At 38.7% G+C, this 26,496-nt stretch overlaps 1 protein-coding gene across 4 annotated transcripts in view; it reads left to right on the plus strand.

The window, feature by feature from the left end:
- LOC116592643 (ceruloplasmin) overlaps positions 1 to 26,496 on the plus strand; it is a 55,878-nt gene that overhangs the window by 16,658 nt on the left and 12,724 nt on the right. For all 4 annotated transcript variants that reach the window (XM_032345950.1, XM_032345958.1, XM_032345965.1 and 1 more), the window contains exons 7-18: positions 772 to 911; positions 2,528 to 2,680; positions 4,418 to 4,632; positions 12,793 to 12,943; positions 14,235 to 14,447; positions 15,652 to 15,859; positions 17,442 to 17,581; positions 18,715 to 18,843; positions 21,566 to 21,672; positions 23,118 to 23,334; positions 23,733 to 23,872; positions 24,961 to 25,123. In XM_032345950.1, the coding sequence (XP_032201841.1) occupies positions 772 to 911; positions 2,528 to 2,680; positions 4,418 to 4,632; positions 12,793 to 12,943; positions 14,235 to 14,447; positions 15,652 to 15,859; positions 17,442 to 17,581; positions 18,715 to 18,843; positions 21,566 to 21,672; positions 23,118 to 23,334; positions 23,733 to 23,872; positions 24,961 to 25,123 (1,976 nt within the window). The remainder of the gene's footprint in view (positions 1 to 771; positions 912 to 2,527; positions 2,681 to 4,417; positions 4,633 to 12,792; positions 12,944 to 14,234; positions 14,448 to 15,651; positions 15,860 to 17,441; positions 17,582 to 18,714; positions 18,844 to 21,565; positions 21,673 to 23,117; positions 23,335 to 23,732; positions 23,873 to 24,960; positions 25,124 to 26,496) is intronic.

Below are 26,496 nucleotides of genomic sequence, written 5' to 3' on the forward strand. Positions count from 1 at the left end.
AGCACATAACAAGTTTCCTGGTAAAAAGCAGGTGTCCAATACATTCATCAAATGGGAGAAGAGAGGAATGGGTTGACTCTGGCAAGTCAGATGCCTTTCTGAAATTTAATTTCTTCATTTATAAGAATGAAGGGGAGGGGCGCCTGGGTGGCTCAGTGGGTTAAGCCGCTGCCTTCGGCTCAGGTCATGATCTCAGGGTCCTGGGATCGAGCCCCGCATCGAGCTCTCTGCTCAGCAGGGAGCCTGCTTCCCTCTCTCTCTCTCTCTCTCTGCCTGCCTCTCCATCTACTTGTGATTTCTCTCTGTAAAAAAAAAAAAAAAAAGAAAAGAAAAAAGAATGAAGGGGAGAATAATAACAACTTTGTTGCCATATTGTGTGAGTGTCAGATAATAAATGAAAGCTCCTAAGTACCTGGCTTGTGCTAATATGCAATGAACAGTAGATACTGAATTTTAAACATTTTGTAACTTGTTTTAAAGATTCCATTATAGAACAATTAATGACTATTAGGGGTTTATGTGGGTCATCCTAAAATTTTCCACTTCACTTGAAAAAAAGGAAAACTCTACACCATGATACCCCACCCATTAATTGAACAGCCTTCTACAAGGTGCCTAGTACCAGCTGCTTCTGTCTGAATATTTAGCAAATCATAAATAAGCCTTGCCTCTGAGCACTGGTCATAATTTTGCTTTGCAATTTCTCCTATGTGAATGCCTGCTGTTTGTTCTGCTCTCAACTCCGGTGTTAAACCCTTTTTCTTTTGGCAGTGCTTCAGAGGTATTTTTTGAACAGGGCACTACAAGAATTGGAGGATCTTATAAAAAGCTGGTTTATCGTGAGTACACAGATGCCTCCTTCACAAATCGAAAGAAGAGAGGCCCTGAAGAGGAACATCTTGGCATCCTGGGTGAGTCCATGCAGAATATCTGTGACTGTTGGACTCTTGTCCTGGACTACCTACCCAATCTCAGAAAGAACAGAAACTTCAGGACCCACAGTATGATTTCTACATATAAACTAAGGATGTGGAGGGTCATTCAATAATTAAAGGATAGCAGCTAATTACTTTACCAATGTAAATTACCAATAGTAAATCTTCATCATTAAAAGCTCTGCTGACTTCAAATGACGATTTTTTGTTTCCTTCAAGAGGAAGGAGAGGGGCACCTGGGTGGCTCAGTTGATTAGCCTTCAGCTCAGGTCATGATCCCAGGGTCATGGGATCAAGTCCCGCCTTGGGCTCTCTGCTCAGTGGGGTGTCTGCTTCTCCCTTTCCTCCCCGCTCATGCTCTCTGTTGCCATTCTTCTTTCAAATAAGTATATAAAGATTTTTTAAAAAGGGCAAGGAGAAATGTGTGTTTATGACTTGGTTTAAATTGACAACAACAACAACAACAAAAATAAAATAAATTGACAACAAAGCCATTAGCCTCTATTCTTAACTGAAAGTACATTCCTCTAGAATTAAAGTCCAGGCTACTAATGAAAAAGGCAGAGTCTGTCTTAGAACCTTGGGCACAACCCAGAGACCTGTTCTTGCTCAAACCTTCAGGCAGAATATAGTGGATGAGCACACAGAGTCTGAATTCAGACTGTCCTCATGCCTCGCCTATGGGCTATGTGACCTCTGAAAGTACTGTTTGCTCTGCCTGCTCTCTTTGTGTAAAATGGGAACAATAATAACAATAACAGTCCTGGGCCACCTTTGTGGTTCAGGCAGTTAAGCGTCTGACTCTTGGTTTCAGCTCAGGTCATGATCTCAGGGTCCTGGGATTGAGCCCCGCATCCACCTCTGCACTCAGCAGGGAATCGGCTTCTCTTTCTTTCTCTCTCTGCTCCCCGGCAGGCATTCACAGTCTATCTCTCAAATAAATAAATAAATCTTTAAAAAATTAACAATAACAGTTCTTGTCTCATAAAGATGCTGTAAGGATTAAATGAGTTAATTCACATTAACACTCAGAAAAGCACACGAGAAGCTCTCAATAAATACTATTTTATGTATTGCATAAAATATCTACTATATATGTTTTTATTCTATATTTGGTAATAATATTAATTTTGGTGAAAGAAAATCCATAAAAATGTTACTCTTCACATCCAAGACAATTTAACTTACCCTCTTTGGGTGGTCAAGGTTTAACTAGCAGTCCCCTGACTCTCAGGACAAATATCACACATCTGGCCAGCAGAAGGCTAGGATGAGGAATATAGACTTCTAATAATTTCTTGTCGATGTATAAAGCTGGTGAACCAACTTGGATGAAAATGATAACAAATTTCCTTAACCTGAAGATAAATCAGAAAGCCCTTATTCTTTCTAGCCTCACCATGTCAAGTTGATAACAGACGTTAAAACAAAAAACAAAAACAAAACCAAAAAAAAGCAGGTGTTCCATTTGCCAGAAACAAGATGTTGCTGCCAGCAGTTTCTGCCAGAGGACAAGCCAAAATAAACAACTGTCTTACGTATTCTGTTTGTTATACGCCAAGGAAGACTAATATTGCTCTCTTTGTCCCTAGGTCCTGTCATTTGGGCAGAGGTGGACGATACCATCAGAGTCACTTTCCATAACAAAGGAGCATATCCCCTCAGTATTGAGCCAGTTGGGGTGAGGGTCAGCAAGAACAACGAAGGCACATACTATACCTCACTTCACAACTCCCTGAGTGAAAGTGAGTACAACATTCTGTAACCCAACTACATCTAACAACCTACTGTGCTGGTCGGCCAGGGAAAACTGCCCAGCAAAAACTGTAGGCAGAAACTTCCAAGGAAGCCGCTCATATATCATTCTTAGGCATCGTGCCAGGAAGCAAGTTAACCTCTTCTCCTTCCATTTCCAACTGGTATATGGAATTTTGTCCTGCCTTAATTGGATGATTTTTGACAATGCTGGTAGGAACTTATTGAGATTATATCAATTATACATTTCCGGGGTACTGTTTGGGTGAATTTTATTTTATTTTTATTTTTTTTTTTTTTAAAGATTTTATTTATTTATTTGACAGAGAGAGATCACAAGTAGGCATAGAGGCAGGCAGAGAGAGAGAGGAGGAAGCAGGCTCCCTGCTGAGCAGAGAGCCCGATGCGGGACTCGATCCCAGGACCCTGGGATCATGACCTGAGCTGAAGGCAGCGGCTTAACCCACTGAGCCACCCAGGCACCCTTGGGTGAATTTTAGACTTGAAAAATGTTCTTAAAATTGTAAGATTAGATGCTCATTAGAATATTTGAAAAATAGAAAAAGTACAGCCAAAAATATTATCTATAGTTCTATGGATAACCACTATGATATTCTTATATAACCCCCAGTCTTTCATCTGTGTACATATAATATATATTTGAATGTAGTTGAAATCATAGTATATAAATACTTGTCATTGTATTTTTATACTGTTTGTTTCCTTAGCATTATAAGCATTTTAATATAACTTTAATAATACAAATATTCCATTTTATGCACGCATTTGGGTATTTCTATATATCAGGCTGACAAATGAAGACAAGTGCTTTTGCCACTTCTTACAGTGTGACTGTGGGCAAGTTATTAAGTCCTTCTGACCTCAGTTTCCCCAAGTGTAAAATCAGGATATTTGAACAGGATCATCTGCAGTTACCTTTTAGTTCTGAAGTTATTTTTAATTCAGTTTTGTTCAATAGAACATGTATGGATTATACCCTCTTTTCAGGTGTTGTTCTAGCAAAGGAAATATAGAGACACTGCTTCCTTCAGGGCACATTCCTTCAGGTACATTCTGTTTGTGGGGGAAATACACATAACCTAGCATGAAAGGTGCTGGGGACATCATCAGGGGCTTTGAGAGCAGCCCTGTCTTAGTCCGTTCAGGCTGCTGTAACTAAATTCCACAGACTGGGTGGCTTATAAACAACAGGACTTCATTTCTCACAGTTCTGCAAACAGGAAGTCCAAGATCAGGGGGCCAGCGTGGTTGGATAAGGACCTTTTTCTGGGTCTCACACTTCTTGCTGTGTTCCCATGTGGTAGCAGGAGCTAGGGAGTTCTGTGGGATCTCTCTTTAAGGGCACTAATCCCATTTAGTGGGTGCTCTAGTCTCATGGTTTAATCATCCACCAAAGTCCCCACCTTCTAGGACTATCTCTTTGGGCATTAAGATTCCAATATGTGAATTCTAGGAGGACACAAACATTCAGACCATAGCAGGCACCAGTCACAGACCGGTTAAGAGGAGGCTTCCTGAAGGAAATCACACCCATCCGTGACCTGACACAGGAACACAAGTGGGACACCATTCAAGTAGGATTTCATTCTAATTCGTAATAAGGAACTGAGAAGTGGGTTGTCTTGGACTAAACCCGGTCTACTTGGTGGCTCAAATGACCACATTAGAAAGCATACTTAACCTCTCCAATGTGATGTTTCTCACAGGTGTGCCTCCTCCTCCAGCTTCACATGTAGCACCCAAACAAACATTCACCTACGAATGGACTGTCCCCAAAGAAGTGGGACCCACTTACAAAGATCCCATCTGCCTATCTAAGATGTATTACTCTGCTGTGGATCCCACCAAAGATATATTCACTGGGCTTATCGGGCCAATGAAAATATGTAGGAAAGGAAGTTTACATGCAAACGGGAGACTGGTGAGTCCAATGAGGGAAAATATAAAGGACTTCCCAATCCCTTTGAATTATCATTATTATAAGAAAAATTGTGGGTTTTGAGACAGTGAGGATTTAATACATAATATTTATTACAAATTTTTCTCCAGCTCATAAGAGCTCTCCTATGCATAAATTCTCTGGCTAACATGATTATTTCAAGATGAGTTGGAAACAGACTTTTCTTGGAATCCAGGGTCTTTTATGATACTTTTAGACTTCAACACACAAATAAAAAATGATAATTGGTCACTCAACATTCACTGAGGAAAGTACTGCTTAAAACATTTTTAAAAAGGAGGAAATGACCATTTGACCAGGAAAGAGAAATACCTAACTTCATCATGTTTTTATCTCTAAGTATTATAATATGAACCTATAAAAGATAAGGACTCTTTTAAAAATAGCCTTCAATATAATGATCATAACTTAGAATCATCATAATAATGTTAGTATCATCAATTTTTAATCAAATTTTTTCATCACATTTCTAATCAGTGTTCCCGTTTTTCCAGCTGCCTCTTAATTGTATCAAGTTTGTTGTTTGAATCAGTACGCAAATAATGACACACATTGTAATCAGTTGTTGTGTTTCTCAAGGTTTCTCAAGGTTTCTCAAGGTTGTATTTTTTTCCTGTCACAAGGTTCATTTATCTTATGGAAGTTTCCCTTGCCTGGATTTACTGCTCATACTCTTATGGTGTCATTCAGCATGGTTTTTTCTCTTTCCCTCAATTTCTTATAAATCAGTGGCTAGATCTACAGATTTGATCAAATACAGGTTAGATTTTTTTTTTTTTCTTCAGTACTGCCTCATGTGTGCTACTGGGTACTTCCATCAGCTAGGAATATTGTCGGCCCCTGAGAACCATTTCTTAGATTCATAAAGTAATCAGGGATTGTACAATAGTAACATCCTGATTCCATCATTCTTTATTTATTAGCCAGTATGTTTCCATAAACAGAAACTTCCCTTCATGGATTTTTTGGTTAGCCTGAGGTACATGTTCTATAAGAAAGGAATGACAAATGCTTGATTCTTTCCCTTTATTTACAAGTTTTCAAAGTAATAGTTCTCCTCTAACATACTTCAAAGATTCTTAATAATTTTTTTCTTGTTAAGTGCTATTGTGAACTCATGGATTTAAGAATATTTGGTATGTTTGAAATCACTGATATTATCACTATAGATGCCCCCCAAATTCTATTTCTTGCCACGGAGGAGATTTGTTCTGGTTGATTCCTTCATTTTCAGATGAACTCAGTAGTCCTTGAAACTTCCTTGATTTTTAGTATAAAAAGCTATTTTAGGTTCATATTATACACTTTCTGAGTCAGACCTAGAATCAACCATTTCTCCCAAAAAGCCCTAGTTCTTTTCAGTAAGAAATTATATTCAGAACCACCATCTGGGCACTATGGGTATTCATTTCTATTGGCTTAATCATTGTTCCTAGCCCTTTTCTATGGGCAGAACTAGAAAACGTTCTTTTTTAAGAGAAAATTTATCATGAGTTCATACTGATACTTTCTATTCAAATTCAGGTCTAAGGATTCTTATTGTTTTTTACTTAACTTTATTTATTTTACATCAGTACTCCCTTCAGCTGCACTGAAAAATCTTAGTTCTCAATGATACCAACATAAACATTTACTCAATTCATTCCACACTATACATACAATAGCCTCAGAATCAGAATTACAATACTACAGCCAGAATATAATTACTGAAAACAATTTAAGATTTGTTTGCTGCCCTTTTGGTACTTAGAGTAGATCCCACTGGGGATGTTCTGTCAAATTACAAAGTTAAAGTCATTTGGAATAGTTCCTCTCTGTGTAGTTTTGCTATCCACCAGATACACAGGTTTATTTAATTTTACTTCTGTTTCTTTTAGGGATTGCCTTTAAAATTGTAATATTATTTATAATAATGTAAAAATATTTCCTGGTTCCAACATCAAATCTACAAAAAGAGACATATTCAAAGAAGTCTAGCTCCTATCCTTTCTCCCCTCTTATTTATTCCCTTATTATAAGCACCTTCTATTTTTAGCTTTAGAGTTTTTTATTTTTTCACTATTATTTTTGTCAACTTAACTTTTTAGTGCACTTTAAGGTTAACAGCAAAATTAAGAAGAAAATACAGATTTCCCATATATCCCCTACCCACCTACCCCCCCATACACACAGCCTCCCTCAGGATCAACATTTCCAACAGAGGGCACATGTGTTACAATTGATGAACCTACACTGACACATTGTTATCATCCAAAGTCCATAGTTTACTTTAGAATTCACTCTTGGTGTTTACATCCTGTGGGTGTAGACAAGTGTATAATGGAAATGTCCACCATTATGGAATCATATAGAATATTTTCACTGCCGTAAAAATCCTTTTCCACCTATTTATCTCTTATTACCAATCCCCAACCCCTGGTAACCACTGGTCTTTTTAATAATTTATAGTTTTGCCTTTTTCCAGAATGCTGTAGTTAGAATCATACAGTATATAGCCTTTTCAGACTGGCCTCTTTCACTTGGTAATACACATTTAAGTTTCTTCCAAGTCTTTTCATGGCTCAGTAGTTCATTCCTTTTTAGTGCTGAATCATGTTCCATTGCCTGAATGTACCAGATTTTTTATCCATTCACCTACTGAAGACCATCCCGGTTACTTCCAAGTTTTGGCAATTGTGCATACAGCTGCCATAAATATCCATTTTTTGTGTAGACATAAGTTTTTGTGTAGACTTAAGTTTTCAGGTTTTTGTGTAGACATAAGTTTTCAGCCACTTTGGGTAAATACCAAGGAGTCCAGTTGCTGGACTGTATGGTAAAAATGCATTTCGTTTTGTAAGAATACCAAACTGTCTTCCAAAAATGGCTATACCATTTTGTATTCCCACTAGACATGAACAGGAGTTCCTGTTGTGCCACATCTTTGCCAGTATCTGGTGTGGTCAGTGTTCCAAATTTTGGTCATTCCGATAGGTGTGTAGTGGTAACTCATTTTTGTTTTAATGTTTGTTTCTCTAATGATATATGAAGTAGAACATTTTTTCAAATGCTTGTTTTCCATCTGTTTATCTTCTTTGGTGAGGTATCTGTTAAGGTCTTTGCCTATTGGTTAATAGTGTTGTTTGTTTTCTTAATGTTGAGTTTTAAAACTTCTTTGATATCTTGGATAATTGTTCTTTATCAGATGTGTCTTTTGCAAATATTCTCTCCTAGTCTGTGGCTTGTCTTCTCACTTATCTGGACATTATCTTATATAGAGCATAAACTGTGATTTTGATGAACTCCACCTGATCTATTATTTATTTCATAGTTTGTGCCTTTAGGTATTATATCTCAAAAGTTCTAGCCAAGGTCACCTGGATTTTTCTTGTGTTGTCTTTTAGGAGCCTTATTTATTTTACATTTAGGTCTGTGATCCATTTTGAGTTAATTTTTGTAAAGAGTGTAAGATCTGTGTCTAGATTCTTCTTTTTTTTTTCCCGCTTGTAAAAGAGCAGTTGTTGCATCACCATTTGTTGAAAAGACTATCTTTGTTCCTATTATTTGAACACTGTGAGTTTTTTTGTTTGTTTGCAAATTTTCATTTAAGCTCTAGTTAGTTATCATACGGGCAATACTAGTTTCAGGAATAGAATTCAGTGGTTTGTCACTTATAACAACACTCAGTGCTCATCGTAACAAGTGCCCTCCTTAATACCCATCATCCTTCTAGCTCATCCCCTGCCCACCTCCCTCCAGCAACTCTCAATTTGCTCTATAGAGTCTCTTATGGTTTCTTTCCCTCTCTATTTAGCTCCTCCCATATGTTCATACGTTTTGTTTCTTAAATTCCACATGTGAGGAAGTCATATGGCATTTGTATTTCTCTGACTGACTTATTTCATTTAGCATAATACCCTCTAGTTCCACCCACATCATTGCAAATGGCAAGATTTCATTCTTTTAATGGCTGAGTATTAGCCACACACACACACACACACACACACACACACACACATATACACACACACATATGTAGGTATATATACGTATACATATATATATATACCACCTCTTCTTCATCCATCCATCTGTTGATGGACATGTGAGCTCTTTCCATAGTTTGGCTATCATTAATAGTGCTGCTATAAACACTGGGATGCACGTACCCCTTTGGATCTGTATTTTTAAATCCTTTGGGTAAACATCTAGTAGTTCAATTGCTGGATAGAAGAGTAGTTCTATTTTTAGCTTTTTGAGGAACCTCAATACTGTTTTCCAGAGTGACTGCTCCAGTTTGTATTACCACCAGCAGTGTAAGAGGGTTCCCCTTTCTCTGCATCCTTGTCAACACCTGTTGTTTTGTGTTGTTGATTTTAGCCATACTGACAGTTGTGAGGTGGGATCTCATTGTGGTTTGGTTTGTATTTCCCTGGTGATGAATGATGTTGAGGGTCTTTTCAAGTGTCTCTTAGCCATCTCTATGTCTTCTTTGGAAAAACGTCTGTTCATGTCTTTTGCCCATTTCTTAACTGGATTATTTGTTTTTTGGGTGTTGAGTTTCATAAGTTCATTATAGATTTATCAGATATGTCATTTGCAAATATCTTTTCCCATTCTTTAGGTTACTGTTTTGTTGATTGTTTCCTTCTCTGTGCAGAAACTTTTTATCTTGATGAAGTCCCAATAGTTCATGTTTGCTTTTGTTTCCCTTGCTTTTAGAGACATGTCTTTCTTGTAAAAAGTTTCTGTGGCCAATGTCAGAGGGGTTGTTGTCTATATTCTCCTCTAGGATTTTGATGGTTTCCTGTCTCACATTTAGGTCTTTCATCCATTTTTGAATTTATTTTTTTGTGTGTGTATGGTGTAAGAAAGTGGCCAGGTTTCATTCTTCCACATGTTTCTCTCCAGTTTTCCCAACACCATTTGTTGAAGGGACTGTCTTTTATCCACTGGATATTCTCTCCTGCTTTGTTGAAGATTACTTGACTGTATAGTTGTGGATACATTTCTGGGTTTTCTATTCTGTTATATTGATCCATGTGTCTGGGTTTTTTTTTGTTTTGTTTTGTTTTGTTTTTGTTTTTGTTTTTTGCCAGTACAATACTGTCTTGATGATTACAGCTTTGTAATAAAAGCTTTAAGTCTGGAATTGTGATGCCTCCAGCTTTGATTTTCTTGATCAGGGTTGCTTTGGCTATTTGGGATATTCTGTGGTTCCATACAGATTTTAGGATTGTTTGTTCTAGATCTGTGAAAAATGCTGGTGGTATGAGCACTGTGGCTTTTTAATTTTTTTCCAATATATTTCTGTGTTGAATTTGATAGTGTTTTATTTAGAATTTCTCATTTAAACTGTAAGCGATATTATTTTAGATTTTGTGTGTGCTTTTTTAGATATTAAATCACGGTTTTACTATCTTCATCAAACAAATTGAGAAGATTTATAATTCCCAATTAAGTAAATTGGAAAGATTTAAATACTTTGGAACTGTTTAAATAGATAGGACTCATCTGCTCCTTGGAGATTTGAAAGAGATTGTCTGTAAAATTATTTTAACTGTGTGACTTAAAAAGAAGTAGTTAGGGTTTCTTTCTTTCTGTCTGTCTATCATAATATGTTTTAATCACATTTTCATTTCACCTATGGATATTGGTCTATTCAGGTACCTTCCTCTAAGTCAGCTTATCACACTTATTGTACATAATGATATTTTGTTCCTTCCCCATACATGTGGTTATATCCTTTTCTCTGTTTTATTGTGGTATATTTGGGTTATCTCTTATTTTTTTTTTAATTAGACTTGCCAGAGACTTGGGTATTTCATCTGTCTTTTCAAATAATACATTTTTAGGTTTAGCCATTTAAATTGTGCTCTAATTTATTAAACAGTTTCTCTGTTGCCTGTATTAATTCTTTTCTCCTTTTTTCATTTTACTTTTCTAAAATTTTCAGATACTTACAAACATTTATTTTTATTTGGTTTTACTTTAAATAAAAAGTATTTCAGGGTTGCCTGGGTGGCTCAACTGGCTAAGCATCCAACTATTGATTTTAGCTCAGATCATGATATCAGGGTCATGAGATCGAGCCCTGTGTCAGACTCCACACTGGGAGAGCAGCCTGCTTAAGATTCTCTCTCTGTGGGGAACCTGGGTGGCTCAGTCATTAAGCATCTTCCTTTGGCTCCAGTCATGATCCCAGGGTCCTGGGATTAAGCCCCCATCGGGCTCCCTACTCAGTGGGAAGTCTGTTTCTCCCTCTTCCACTCCCACTGCTTGTATTCCCTCTCTCACTCTCTCTCTCTCTCTCTGTCAAATAAATAAATAAATAAATAAAATGTGTTTTTTTAAAAAAGATTTTCTCTCTCTCCTACTGCCCCTCCCCTTCCTACCCTGTGCACAAATGTGTGTTGTGCTCTCTTTCTAAAAAAATTTTAAAAATAAAAGTATTTCAGACTCTCAGTTTATATGTTTAGTATATCCCATGCATTATGCCTTGTTGTCATGGACATTGCTTACTAAATATTTAGTAATTCATGTTTGCTTCCTCTCTAAGAGTTACTAGGATCAAATATGATCTACTTAATTTTATTAACTTTTTTCCTTTATTAGTACTTTTTAGTTTTGTTGCATTATTATTGGAAAATATGGCCTATACACATTTCACTGAAGTTTTCTCTATAGATCAGAATACAAGTGAATGTAGCAGTCCTCTATTACAATCCCTACACATGTGAGAATGTATTTTTGTTGTTCTTTGCTAGGTATAGAATTTTTCTTTTTCCCCTCAAAAATGTAAATGCTACTCCATCTTCTTCTGACATTTATTGTACTAGAGAAGTTCAGTGTTTGTGATAACATTTTTTAAATGACTCATTGTAGAAATTTGTTTATGTCTGAAATTCAGAAATTTTGCCAGACTATTTTTAAGCATAGATTTCTATGACTACTTTTGCCTTGTTTTCAGTGAAGCTTTTGAATCTGAACTTTCTGTTTCTGGTAGTAATCATTTCCACTATTATTTATTATCATTGCTTTTCCCCCTTTTATAAGATCTCTCTTTCTTAAATCATTACTATATATGTATTTTTCATCTTTCAATCCTTTCTTCTGATTTATGGGAGCTTTCTTAAAATTATACCCATCATAGGTGCACCAGGGTGGTGCAGTCAGTTAGTTGTCAGATTCTTGGTTTCAGCTCAGGTCATAATCTCAGAGTCATGGGATCGGGTCCTACATCAGGTTTCATGTTCAGCACAGAGTCTGCTTGAGACTTTCTCTCCCTCTACCTCTCCCTCAACTCTCTCTGTCTTTCAAATAAAAAATAAAAAAAAAATTATCCCCATCAACGATTCAGTTTTCTATAAGATCTAATCTTCAGGTCTCTGTTTTAGTTGGTTTTTAAAAATTTGATAATCATATTTTTCATCTGAAAAAAATTATCTCAGAAAAAAGATGTGCAATAATCTCTAAACTTTTCTTTGAGGAAGTATCTAGTTTTCAGGTGCTCATATGTTTTGATTTCTTAGACTGATTGCCTTCTTCTGAACTACTGACATATTCCATAGACCAGATAGCATTTCTGCTCATTTATGTTTCACGAGGGACAGCGAGAGAGAAAGTGAGAATGTTTGTCAATGTGACTGAAGATTGTGTGAATTCCTGTTCCTTCTCAGTCAGAAGGCTTTTTTTTTTTTTTTTGACAGACTATTTCTTCACTTAAGAGGATTTCTCCCTCTATCTGCTTCCCCTGCTCTGCCTTACAGAAGTTCTTCAAGTTTTCATGAATGCAGATGACACTTTCCCCAATTTTTGGCACAGGCACCTTTTCCCCCTATTTTAGTCACTGTGTTTGGTGTGTTCAGTGGTATGGGCAGAGCTGGCAGGAAGGTGAGGAGAGGAGTCAGAAGGTGTAGGTGCAGAGAGAGACTTAGATCATGTTGAATCAAAAACCTACTACAAAGATAGGAATGAAAACTCTGGCAATCAGCTGGACTATTTCATGAGCCCCATCTACAAAGAGGAATGGAAACTTTTTATCCTTCCTTTGGTGAATTTGTGCCCAAATAGTACTGTGTGCTAAGTCTTTCTGCTTCACTTGTCCTATCTTCACATCATTATTCTTGTCTCAATTTACAGAAAAATGTAGACAAGGAGTTCTACCTGTTTCCCACAGTGTTTGATGAGAATGAAAGTTTACTCCTGGATGAGAATATTAGACTGTTTACAACCGCACCTCATCTAGTGAATAAGGAAGATGAAGATTTTCAAGAATCTAATAAGATGCACTGTGAGTATGCATTACCTGCCAATATTGAGTTATTTCAGCACGGCCCATGTAACGCTTTTAATGAAACCAAAATGCTAATTACTTTGTCCATTGATTAATTTTCAACAAATGATTAAATACAGCTCTGAGGGTAATATTAATATTTAAGGTATCAATCAATTATTTTTCATTTTGCTTAATCTAGAATAATAAAACATAAAATCTATCAATTAGATAACTGGTCCTTAAAATATAGTCCCTGGATCAGCAGCTTTAACATGACCCAGGGATTTGTTACAAATGCAAATTCTGGGGCCCCAACTCCTACCTACTGGATCAGAAACTTTATGGGTGAGGCCAGCAATCTCTATGTAACAAAACCTTCTACATCATTGTAATATGCCTAAATTTGAGAACTACTGGATTAGATGCTTTTCTCGTCTGTGGTTTAATAGCGACAGCCTCATTTTATTATTCAAAAGAAAGAAAGATGTGGCCTCTGTTGTCGATGAATTTTAATGAATCTCACCCTTGACTACAAATTAGAATTCCCCTGGGAGTTTTATTAGAACTGTTAAAACTATTTTTTAAGTGCTCAGGGCAACCTCCAGAAATTCTTATTTAATTGAAACCTAGCATCAGATTTTCTTTTTCGTTCCCAGAATAATTCTAGAGGTTTAGAGACAGTGAACTAATTGTTCAGAATGCCCACGCTGCTAATGGACTACATGTGAAAATCACCATAGTAAGAAGAAACAAATGTAAAGTTGTGTAAAAAACTCATGTTGCTTTTTTAATTGAATCAATACTGGTCGCAATCATGATAATATTTCGAGTTTGCATTTTTACATTTTGGAGAGGTCAAGAGTATTACCTATTAGTAAGAACAGTGAAAGAAAACTTCCTGCATTTACTCTGTTATTCAAGATGAATCAGACAATTTTCCATCCAGAGCAACAAACACATTCCCAGTCTGCAGTGCCCAGGAATAGCTGTTATTATTCATTCATTTGGGTCCTCACAAATACAACTCTTGAGAGAACTAAGAAATGGTTAGCTGGGAAGAACATTGCAGAACTTCAAGAACCCTGCCTTCAGCTCTTCCTCTTCTAGCCAGGGATGTTCTGAGGGTGCTGGGTACAGCAAGAGGTTGCAGAGACACTCCTGATGCATAATGGGTTGGGGCAGCATGAATGGGTCTTTCAAAAATTAGATCAAACCAACAAAGTTGGCTCTGGAAAATCTGAGAGGTTGTCACGTAGGAGGACATATGACAAATCACTTTCAAAATATTATTTCCCAACTTTTACAGCCGTGAATGGATTCATGTATGGGAATCAGCCTGGTCTCAACATGTGCCAAGGAGATTCAGTCATGTGGTACTTATTCAGTGCTGGAAATGAGGCTGATGTACACGGGATTTACTTCACAGGAAACACGTATCTGTCAAAAGGAGAAAGAAGAGATACAGCAAACCTCTTCCCTCAAAAAAGTGTTACACTCCTCATGCAGCCTGATACTGAAGGTACATTTCTTTAAGGCCAAGACAAGTCTCTGCTAAATGGATTCATGTCATTTTGGCTTTAAAAGCTGGGTTGGATGATCAACTCATCCCTTCCCCAAGCTCCCAAGTGTGTGCCCTTCCCTCCCTTGAAGAGCATGTCTGGGCCACTGTTAGCTTAACGTGTGCCAGATAGGTCCATTTCCTGCCTGCTGAAGGGAAGGGAGGAAGTGACAAGTGAAGAGCAGTCTGTGGTTTTTTCCCATTTCCACGTAATAGAGTCCTCGGGATGTTCTCTTGTTATGTTCCTTTTAACGATAGCTGGCAAATCAGACTAAAAAGGGAATGACTTCTCTAACAGCTCTGCAGTTAGACTTTTGGTAATCTCTCTGAAGTCTTCATGTATTGTTGGCTTGTTGGCTGTTTGTGTTTGAGTGTCCCATGCTAGAATGATAGCCGTGCAACCTCAGAGATACCTGTGGCCTGGTTCTGAATGAGTAAGACAAACTGAAACAAGAAAGAAAGAACTTTAACCGAAATGTAAAACACACTAACTTGCTTCAGGCTTTATCTGGTTCATCATATACCACTACAACGTAAGACAAGTCCAGTGTCACCTCTTTCTTTATTAGACAAGTGTAAATACAACAGTCAACAAAAGACATAAAGTGCCTTTTCTTGTGAAGTGGAAATTCTAATGCAGGGAGACAGACAAGAAGCAAGTATATTTTTATATATAAATATGGTTATAAACATTATCAAGAAAAATAAGGCAGAAAAAGGGGCTTGTGACTGATGGGGGAAGGTGGGTAACAATTCTTTGAGATGGTGACAATTAATGAGAAGCTTGAATAAAGTGAGGACATAAGCTATGTGGATATTTTGGGGAGGAGTATTCCAGGCAGAGGAAACAGCAAGGGCAGAGGCCCTGAGGCAGGCACACACTTGACCTGTTCTAAGAACAGCAAAGAAGCTTCTGTGACTGGAGCAGAGTGAGTGGTAGCTCATGTGATCATCCAGGAAGAGGAAAGAGCAAGGGCAAAGTCCCTGAGGCAGGCACACACTTGACCTGTTCTAAGAACAGCAAAGAAGCCTCTGTGACTGGAATAGAGTTGAATGGTAGCTGAGGTGATCATCCACCTGAGCCACGTGTTGATCCTGAGTGAGCTGAAGAGCCATAGAAGGTGCTGAGCAAAGGAGTGACACGCTTCCTTATTTACCATTCCAGGGACTTTTGATGTTGAATGCCTAACAACTGATCACTACACAGGAGGCATGAAGCAGAAATACACTGTGAACAAATGCAGGGGGCAGTCTGACGACCCAAGCTTCTACCTGTCACACAGGACCTACTACATCGCGGCAGTGGAGGTGGAATGGGATTATTCCCCAAGCAGGGAATGGGAACGGGAGCTGCATCACTTACAAGAACAAAAGTAAATCTCCAGACTTGGATTCCCAGTATTTTTTTTTAGTTTTCTCTTTCAGAGAATTAAGAATTATGCTAAATTTTAGAAACACGAACAGTTGCACTAAACTGTAACAACAGAACTATAGCAGAATGCCTCCCAGGAACATTTCCTCATTAATTTCTGTTCTGGCATTTTTCTCACAGGAAAATTTCCATCTCTCTCATTTGATTCTTTGTAGTCGCTCTTTCTTTTCTGTTGGATTGTCTTCTTAAGCTCACGTGTCCTTATCTTGCTATTGATTGTCAAACTTAAACAAAAATCAATGCCTAAATTCAAACCTTAAATATTATTTCCTTATCAGCCGTTTGCTGCTTTTCTTATTTTTCCTTCAGAGGGTTCCTTATCGGTTCAGTAATCTGTTCTTTTACATTCTTAAAACCATTATGTGTGAAGAATATTTTAAATTCTTGAGGGTGGTAGAGTGGACATGGTCTATGTCCTCTAAGAAGTCATAGGAAAATACACTCCAAAACCACCAACAACATGAACATTATAGAAATGTAAAAAATAACTTCATTGTGAATAAGTGTAAGTAAAGGATCATTATTGGAGCTTTGGAACCTGCACATTAAGCAGTATCACCAGACACTTCGTGAAGACTTTTCCAACCACTCTCCCCTCCATCATCTCACACATCATGCACTAAGCTTTCATGAATATGATTTGAGAGATCAGACATGTGCTCGGATCTGGGGTGCCCAACATCTCTGGTAACCTGTAGCTAAGCAAATGTTAACTGGCTAGTCTGACTGACTAATGGGGAGTATGTTTGCAGTATAAAGTAGTGAAAGGTAATTTCAAGTGACAAGAGTAAAATAGTCAGAAGGCTGCAGGAGTTGGGGCATCAAGGTGACTCAGTTAGTTGAGCAGCCGACTATTGATTTTGATTCAGGTCATGATCTCAGCATCCTGGGATCGAGCCCTACTTCAAGCCCCGTGCTCAGTGAGCAGTCTATTTGGGATTCTGTCTCTCCCTCTCCCTCTGTCCCTTTCCTTGCTCGCAATCTCCCATTGTCTCTCTTGCTAAAATAAATAAATAAAAATCTTTAAAAAGAAAAAGTCTACAGGGGCCATGAGGAGTCATTGCAAACTTAAGATAAAAGGATTGGTTGAAAACACTGGGCCATTTCAGCTCTTAAAAGCCAGAAATACTGCAGGAACCAGAGAACCCTTCATGGTTGAAATCTGGGCTCAGAACTTTAGGGCTATAAAGAAATTTTAAAGATCATCTCATCTCATACCTCATTTTGGGGGTGAGGAACCTGAGGGTCAACCAGGCAATGACTAACTGGAGGTCATTTTAGCTAGTGGAAGAGTCAGCACAGGTCTCGGATGGCTCTCCTCCCAGCAAGGAGCACTTTCTACCATGCCTATCTGTTTTCAAAGTCTTACTCTTTCTTGCTGGAATAGGAGAATGCTATTAAAAATTCGCATAATTACTTAAATGAAAACTGTGTTTTTAGTCAAAATTTTAAACTCGGTTTCCACTTTCATTAAGACAGTTACTAACCTTAGTGTGTGTATTGTTTTTTTTTTTTTTTTGAAGTGTTTCGAATGCATTTTTAGATAAGGAGGAATTCTACATAGGCTCCAAATACAAGAAAGTTGTGTATCGGCAATACACCGACAGCACGTTCAGAGTTCCCGTGGAGAGAAATGCTGAAGAAGAACATCTGGGAATTCTAGGTACTCTAATCATCTGATGTGGGGTAGCTATGTGTCCAAGGGTTTAATTTCCCAGTTCATAGTTGAAGGTATTCAAATAAAAAGAAAAGTTCTGTAATAAAAATGAGAAGCCTGTATTTTCTAAAAATATTTCAAAAACATTGCTTATTTTTCTCAGAAACAATGTATTATCCTGCATGCTAGTGAAATTATATGTATCTGGTGTTCTTCAAAATGGTGCCTGTGAATTTTGGTGAAATTCCTAGAAATTATTTTCTAATGAAAATCTTCACCAGATTCTGTTATTCCACCTCTCTTCCAGCTCCCAAATCATAGTTATTAGTTTTTTTTTAGTTGCCATCTAGTAGTTAACTCCAAGAGAAAAAAATGTACACATAGACAAGGAAATAAAGAAAGAAAAAATTGTTACCATACACAAGGCATGGGAAAAGTTGCTTTTGATTTTTCAGGAATCCTTTTAAGAGAGAATGTCTAAGAACTTGACCAACAGTTGTCTTGGGAATTTTCTGGAAAATCATCAAGTGCAGGGGACATCACTCCCAACCCCACCATATTTCCATACTAACAGGATACCGTGAGGCGTGTTATCCTCAGCCCCTGAAATAAGACGCCCAAGGGAGAATGGCATTGTTACTGGGTTGTGGAAATTCTTAGCAGCAGACTAGCTAAGATTGGCTACAGAAGGAGGTAGAAATGGGAGGGGTGGTGCCACCCACCCTTCCAAATGCTGTACTGCCACAAATTCACACTCAGGAAGGTCTGGAAGTCCAAATGCAGAGAAATGAGAGCAAATGCTGCCCAATGACTCTTGGTCAAGGTAGGATCATAGCTGATTCAGCAGGATTAGGCCATCGCCCTACAAGGGACTTTCAGGCCAAAACATCCTGTAGGACTCTTGATGAGAAATGCACCCCCGGTTTCCATATCTGGAGGCAACCATTCCTAGTGTTTTTATTCTGAATCCTCTGAGACCAGGTGTAAATCCAAGAATAATTTAGTATGAAGCAATTTGGCAATTTAGTATGACTCCTGCCTTCATGCTAAGGAAGTTACCTGATCTTTGCTTCTGTTACTGAGTTAGAACTTCTTATCTGATAGGTATATAAGCCACTCTTCTTTTTTGCTCTTGCCAGGTCCACAACTTCATGCAGATGTTGGAGACATAGTTAAAATTATCTTTAAAAACATGGCTACAAGGCCCTACTCAATACATGCCCATGGGGTGAAAACAGAGAGTTCTACAGTTACTCCAACTTTACCAGGTACTCATGGCGGAGGGTGGGAAGAGTGGGGGGGTGGCATTTTAATAGACTTTACAGGCTTCCCACAAATGACTGTTATCAGAGAGGTATTCCTTCCAAATGAGTGTCTTAAGGAAGTGAAGAAAGAGGTGGTTAAGACAGCATGCAGGGGGGCGCCTGGGTGGCTCAGTCGGTTGAGTGTGCCTTCAGCTCAGGTCATGATCTCAGGGTCCTGGGATCGGCCCCCCTATCGGGTTCCCTGCTCAGTGGAGAGTCTGCTTCTCCCTCTCCCCCTGGCATCCCCGCTCCCCAGCTTGTGATCTCCCTCCTTCTCCCCCTCTCTGTCTCAAATAAGTAAAATCTTTTAAAAATTTAAAATTTTTTTTAAAAAGAGGGCATGCAGGGGGGTGTATCTGTGTGTACGCCTCCATGCACATACAAGGAAAGGGAAAAGAAGGGAAGGGAGAAAGAGAGAGAGAGAACGAGAGAGGGATGCACAGAACTGTAAGGAAAACATCTGTGAGTACTGTATCTGCAAATACTCAAGGTGGAATGAGCAGAGATGATCTCTCCACACCCACACAGCATTTACTGCATACTGTGTGTGGTTGAATGCTTCCATGCCAGTAGCTGAAGGCAAGGTCCTAAGGGCAGAGACCACCCCATGGAATTTTAAATTCCCCAATTCTAGCCCAATATCTGGCATGTACTGGAAACACAATAACTTCAGTTAACACAGTGCAAAAGCTGGAAGAGGTTAAATACACTTCCTTTAATTAAAAACTATATTTTTCTTCTTTCAGTTGTAAAGTTGGCTTCTAGGAAAGGGCTATTTCTTAGTAATTTAGCAGTTCCCAAATTTGGCAAGTGAGAAAAAAATGGATGAGAAAAAATAAATTACACTATAAAGTTGGTCGTGTGAATTCAGGGGATTAGAAATAAGAAGCCCTGCCCTTGTGACTCTCATATTCTTTCAAAAGAGATAAATATACATAGTATTAATGTATAAAAGGTGCTATGGAAAAAGATTAAAGTGAATGAGAGAGAGAGAGAGGAAGTAACAAGAACACTGTTTTAAGTAGTGTGATCAGGAGGGCTTCTTTGAGGAGGCGCCACTGGTGAAGACACCTAAATGGTAAGTCATGAGCTACAGGGAGTTATGGGTGAAGAGCATTCCAGGCCCTGAGATGGGAAGAGCAAGGAGGCTAGAGGCCAGAGCAGAGCAAACAGGGGACAGAATGTGAGATGAGATCCAGGGAGGCTAGCGGGCTAGATGCAGGAGGAGGAAAGGGAACCTTAGAGGCCGTAGTCGGAACCTCAGATTTTATACTAGTAACCATATGAGGGCTTGAGCTGGAGAGTGATGATCTGATGAATACTCTGTGGAGTCCTCTTCTGGCTGACATGTGGGTTAAGTGACTTCGGAGGACAAGGGCGGAATCAAGGATCAGTTAGAGTACTATTGCAATAATCTGAGTTTAAAAAAATGAGACTTGGACCAGGGTTGAAGCAGCTGAGGTGGTAAGTTGTCATATTCTGGTTGTATTTTAAAGGTGGAACTAACAGCCCCTGCTGAAAAATGAAGCATTAGGGAGCATTAGGGAAGGAAAGTCAAGGACAGCGGCAGCCTTTTGGGAAGCCACCATGGGTGGCAGAGCAGGTTGGAGAATGGAGAAGAAAAGGAAACATTATTTTTTGGCTGATGAGATTTTAAGAGTGTAGATTAAAAGATGTTAAGTTCAGGTGGTGAATCTGTGTGCTATATTCTCAGTGAAAGGTTTTGCTTAGAAAAAAGGTGATGATGTAGGGGTGGGTAAGATGGAAGACTTGAGGAAAACAGAAAAAGTCTACTACATCTCTTGAGGCCATCCTTCCTGTCCTGTTTGATTCCCTAGAAAAGGCTGGCCAGACTCTGGCTAATGAAAGTCTGAAAGCACGAATATGTAACAGTGAGGTCTACATAAAGGAAGTAGATGGTTAAGAGGCCAAACAGACAGAGCATACAAGTCAAGGTCTGGTGAGGAGCTGGATAGGAACCCCTGAGATAACTGGAAGTAGAGATAAGCCTGGAGAAGAGCCCAGAGCACAGGGAAGAAGGGCAAGGCCTTGGCAAGTTAGGAGGGTAGAGCAACTGGCTATCTTCAAAGTGTCAAGGTCTAGGGTGTGGTAGTGTCCCGTAAGTGACCGAGCTGTGTATGGTATGACAGAGTGGGACAAGTCAGTGACCCTAAGATCCCATGAGCTAATGGCTCTGCACCAGGAATTGTGGAATCACTTGGGATTAGTGGTGAAAAGGGAGAAAAGGAAGGCCAAAGTGAAACCGAGGGAAGGACACACAGCATGCAGGTACAAACACAGAGAAGGCTTGGGGAAGGTGTTGCACTGGGGGAAATCACTTGATGGTTGACGAGTGTTTTACAGGAACAGACTTAAAGCTAAAAAAAGATATGTTATAAAATTCCTTCAAATTGTGATATTAGTAATTCCAGGTTCTGGCTTGGTGGTATTATATGTGTGTGTATATGGCTAGTTAATCCCTGACTGACAAAGAAGATCTAAAAGTATGTCTTAGAGTTTGTCTTAAGACTAAATTCCTAAAAACAATTTAGGGCTCCACTACTTTTTAACACTAATTACCTTGACATTTCCAGTTTCTAGGTCACAAGTTATTAAGATCAGTATATATTTATATATCAAATATATACCAAATATAACCAGATACATTAACACTTGATCAATTCAGGTGAAATTCGCACTTACATATGGAAGATCCCAGAAAGATCTGGAGCTGGAATAAAGGATTCTGCTTGTATTCCGTGGGCTTACTATTCAACTGTGGATCAAGTTAAGGTAAACTCTAAATCATTTGTGTTTTGTGAAAACCCCCAAATTAGACACACAGTTGAAGGAAGATGAGATCAGAGGTTTCTTGTGATCCAATTTGATCTTAAAATCCCAGGAAAGGAAGCTTTTCTACAATTCACTTTGGTTTCATTTTTTTGGTTTGTTTCTTTTTAAGGATAAAGTTGTAATTGTGTTAACCCTATGACTTCTGATTGTTGGTAACACAGAATTAAATATTAATGCAGTTACTTTATTTCCTTTTTACATAAAAATACATTAAACCCAAAGAACTGAGGTACATGATTTCAGAGCTCTATTAACAATAATAGAAGTGTTGATCTCAGTAGTCAATCTAGCACAACTAAAGCTACTTGATTGAATATTTCAAAGCCAACAAAACACTCAACAACTGCGAATCAAAACTTGTTCATAGATTCATTTGTAGAATTAAATCTCAAGTCCAAACCTCTCTCCTAAACTCTAGACCTGGCTATGTATCAGCACTGAACCTCTCCACAAGCATGTCCCACCAGCACTGAAAACCAGCCACTCTAACATGGAATTGAGATCCATCTCCACCTCTTGTCTTTCCTATAGCAATACCACAAGTTCCAAATCTACTCATTTGTTCAGGCTGGAACCCGGGGTATGAAGTATCTAGTTCTTCCCCTTGGCTTACATAGGCAGTCTACCCACCTACATACAATTCAGTCTATTCCTTCTCTCTATCCCAACAGATTGGGTCTTTGTAATTTGCCTAACTACTGCAATGGCCCCCAGGATCCAGTCTCTTCCTCCTTCAATCCTTCCTTCACTCACCACCAAGACGACTGGTCTAAAATGCAAATATGTTGCCATGCCATGTTCAATTTTTCAGTGGCTCCCTATGACCCACAAGATAAAATCTGAAGTTGCTGAACATGATAGAGCTTGAAGGCCTTCCAGACCTAATCAGCCATTACTGACACCCCCAAACCAAACATCTCATAGATTTGTCAATTGTTCTCTTCCTCCTCTGTGTCCATTTGTACTTTATGAACCTCCATCACCACAAGTGATTCATTTCTTCCATCCTCTGTTTTCGCTACTAGACTAAGTTCCTGGAGGGCACAGACTTTGTTTGATTCATCTCTGGATTTTGAGACTGGTATAGCGCTCAATTTATGGAATAGGCAATCCAACACCATCCATGGGGTTCTTTTACATTGCTGTTCATTAGCTGAGCTAATATTTGGCTTCCGCATGTACTTCTGTTACTTCAACATCACCCATTCAACCTACCTACCATTCACCATTAGTCCAACTTATCTACAAGTGGAGGTGATGATCTGACAGCACCACATTAGGCAAAGTCTATGACTTAAATCGGTCCTTCTAAAATTCCCAAGGTCCCAGTTGTCTGAAATGCTGATTTTATCGCAAGGATCACTGATGTTTTTGCTTGTTTTCAGGATCTCTATAGTGGATTAATTGGCCCACTGATTGTTTGCCGGAGACATTACATGAAAGTATTCAATCCCATAAGAAAACTGGAATTTTCCCTTCTGTTTTTTGTTTTTGATGAAAATGAATCCTGGTACATAGATGACAACATCAAAACATACTCTGAACACCCCGAGAAAGTAAACAAAGATGATGAGGAATTCATAGAAAGCAATAAAATGCATGGTATGAGACATTATTTTAACCCTAAATTCCCCCTTTTCTTCCTTCAAATGAAATTAGTTTGGAGACTATTCATTTTATAATAAACCAGTTCTGCCTTACTCTGTATGTGAGTTAGAATTCTGTTCCAAGCAAAAGCCACCTATTAACTTCTTTGCCTATTCCAAAGTCTCAATCCCTTTTAAATTCACACCTAGGATTATGGATTTGGGTACTAAATGATTAGAGAAGAAGTTTGACTTTATTGACCTGAAAGTATTCATTTCCCCATCTATAGTGAAATAACTTCTATTACCTCAAAAAGGTCCCATACATTAACCTAGTAATCATACTGTCAGTCAAACAGCTACTGATTTAAAATATCATGAAAAATAATTTTTAAAAATCATGTGATTTCCCAGCTATTAATGGAAGAATGTTTGGGAACCTGCAAGGCCTCACGATGCACGTGGGAGATGAAGTCAACTGGTACCTGATGGGAATGGGCAATGAAATAGACTTGCACTCAGTACACTTTCATGGCCACAGCTTTGGGTATCAGGTAAGAGTGATCCACAGTCATTATTCTTGCCCTGCTGGAAAGTGTTTTAACACAAATGAAGAAAATATTTCCTTAGAGACTTACGAAAAAAAAAGTTTTAAGAGACTACTAAACTATTTCCAAAGAGTGTGCCATGCAGCAATTTCAATTGTTGTCACCAACCTTTGTTACACATTGGGCTCTTCATTGGATTTTTAGTGGGTTTTCATGGAGTTCTGCTCACATATTTGCTGGGCGAGGCATTTGAATAGACTCATTAGCAGAGAGGGTGGGAATGTCCATATGGTGGGTCAGAAGATAGAGCCAAGACTTTATTATAACTTTTACCTGTTCTAACTTCTGAATCCTGAAATGGCCTAAAGTGAACAAGTTTATCATTTTGGTGTGAGGCAACTGATCGGTCCCAAGATCTCAAGGCTACTTCTGCCTCTCAGCCAATGCTGATTTCAGCAGGAGCCAAAAGCTCTCTTTCTTACCTTTGAGTTAATGTAAAAAATTCAGAAACTACCACAAAGCTCATTGCAGAAAAGGCCATTCTGCTGTCTGTATCTTGGTTTACGCAGATGTTATATTCTTAGGGGACTTTCAATTCTGTTCTTGCAGAAATACCACCCTCCCCCCACAAATACTCTGTGTCTAGTCTAGCCTCTACCTGAACTGCCTCAGGTTCCGGTTTCTCCCTGGGCCTCCTTTCCTGCTTCCAGCATTACCTTCCCTGCCATAAAGCTTCACAGACCAGCTAATCTAGATGAGGTTCAGCAAAAGTGAGATTAGGACTGAAATGAGGCACAGCTAAATTATCTTGTGTAACTCAAGTGCAACGATAAAAGGCAAACTGAAGTTGAAGTGTAAGAGGTGCCACATGATCCAAATGGGTGAGTGGACTCTCCTTACATCTTCCCTTCACACGCACTTCGTGGCCATCCTGCCAGGCACTCAGCAGTATCAAGACAACATACCTCACTCTCTCTTTTTTTAACATATTCATCCACTTTTCTAATATCCCTGTGCTGGCCAATGAAAGATTATTTGAATGAACTCTCACATACAATAAGCATTATATAATATTTGTCATTTTTCTAATTAAGCACAGGGGCATTTACACTTCTGATGTCTTTGACGTTTTCCCTGGGACATACCAAACTCTAGAAATGTTTCCAAGGACACCTGGAATCTGGTTACTCCACTGTCACGTGACTGACCACATTCATGCTGGAATGGAGACTACTTACACGGTTCTGCCAAATGAAGGTGAATATTGAGCTAGCAATTCTAGAAGTCATATATCACCAATATAATTAAGATGCACTACTTTGCCTAAATATTTCCCCCAATAGGAAGCATTCATGAATTTGCTGCCCTGATCTCTTCCTTCTCTACCTCGAAATAGGATTTTTTTTTTTTTTTTTACTGCTAAATGGTGTGGGATACAGCTTATCCTCTGATCGCTGGTACTAATAACAGCACCAGAAGTCTCTCAGCTAATACAAACAGACACCACTCTGAGGCAGTGCAGTTATTCCTAAAGCTGATGTAAGGGAGTGGTTATGTTATTTACTGAAAGGCTAACAAAAGACACACTTAGAATTTAATTTCATTTTTATTAGGACACATTTAAACTTTTTTCGTAGTTGTTCTTCTGTACTTGGCACACAAGAAGGTTCTCCCCACCAATCCCCCCCAAAACATCAATATAATTTCAAGTAGTCAGGCAAGTAGTCAGGCAGAAATGATGTCATTCTGTACTTCTAGGGGTGAGGGAAAGTATTGTTGATCACTTTCAGAGATTGTTTTAGTCCATTCAGGCTGCTCTAACACAATACCGGACTAGGTAGTCATTAAACAGCATATATTTATTTCCAGAGCTGTGAAAATAAATGTATGCAGTTTAATAACTACCTAGTCTGGTTCCTTCTCTGGTTACAGACTTCTTACTTTATCTTTGTATGGTGGAAGGGACAAGCTAGCTCCATGGGGCCTTTTTGACAAGGGCACTAATCCCATTCATAAGGGCTCCACCTTCACGACCCAATCACCTCCCAAAGGCCCTACAAAGTTACTCTCAACCACAAGCATTAGGTTCTCAATGTAGGAATTTGAGGGGACACCAATGTTCAGACTATAGCAAAGATCCAGGGGAAAAAATGGAATCTAAATTCCCTGTTTCCCCCAGCCCATCAATAATACTCCCTCCTGAAGCACAGGAAACACAGGAAAAGAAACAGCCCTTTCCTGGGTAAATAATCACAAAATGTATTCTACATAGTGAAATTCTGGTGTGTGGTTGCAGCCTTTGGTGTTTCTTGGGTCTTCTGAGTTCGGAATTATTGGAATTGGTGATGGCCAATCCAACAGGGGGAAATGATGTAGAGAAAACAATGCTTTGTGTTTCCTCTTCAAAATGGGCATTAATGGGGACATATAAGTGAAAGAAAATATAGAAATAAATCTCCCCCGAATTAAGTCATTCAAAGATCAATAGTGAGTACAAACGACAAGTTTTCATGTCTGCTCCAGGGTTTTACACAAATACCTGGTAATGTAAAAACGATTCTCATAAAAGCCTTTATTACAAAGAGTGGGACTGAGAGCCCCAGAACACCGAAGATGGGAAGAGGCAAATA

The sequence above is a fragment of the Mustela erminea genome, chromosome 1 (genome assembly GCF_009829155.1).
Source record: "Mustela erminea isolate mMusErm1 chromosome 1, mMusErm1.Pri, whole genome shotgun sequence".
Classification (NCBI taxonomy): Eukaryota; Metazoa; Chordata; class Mammalia; order Carnivora; family Mustelidae; genus Mustela; species Mustela erminea.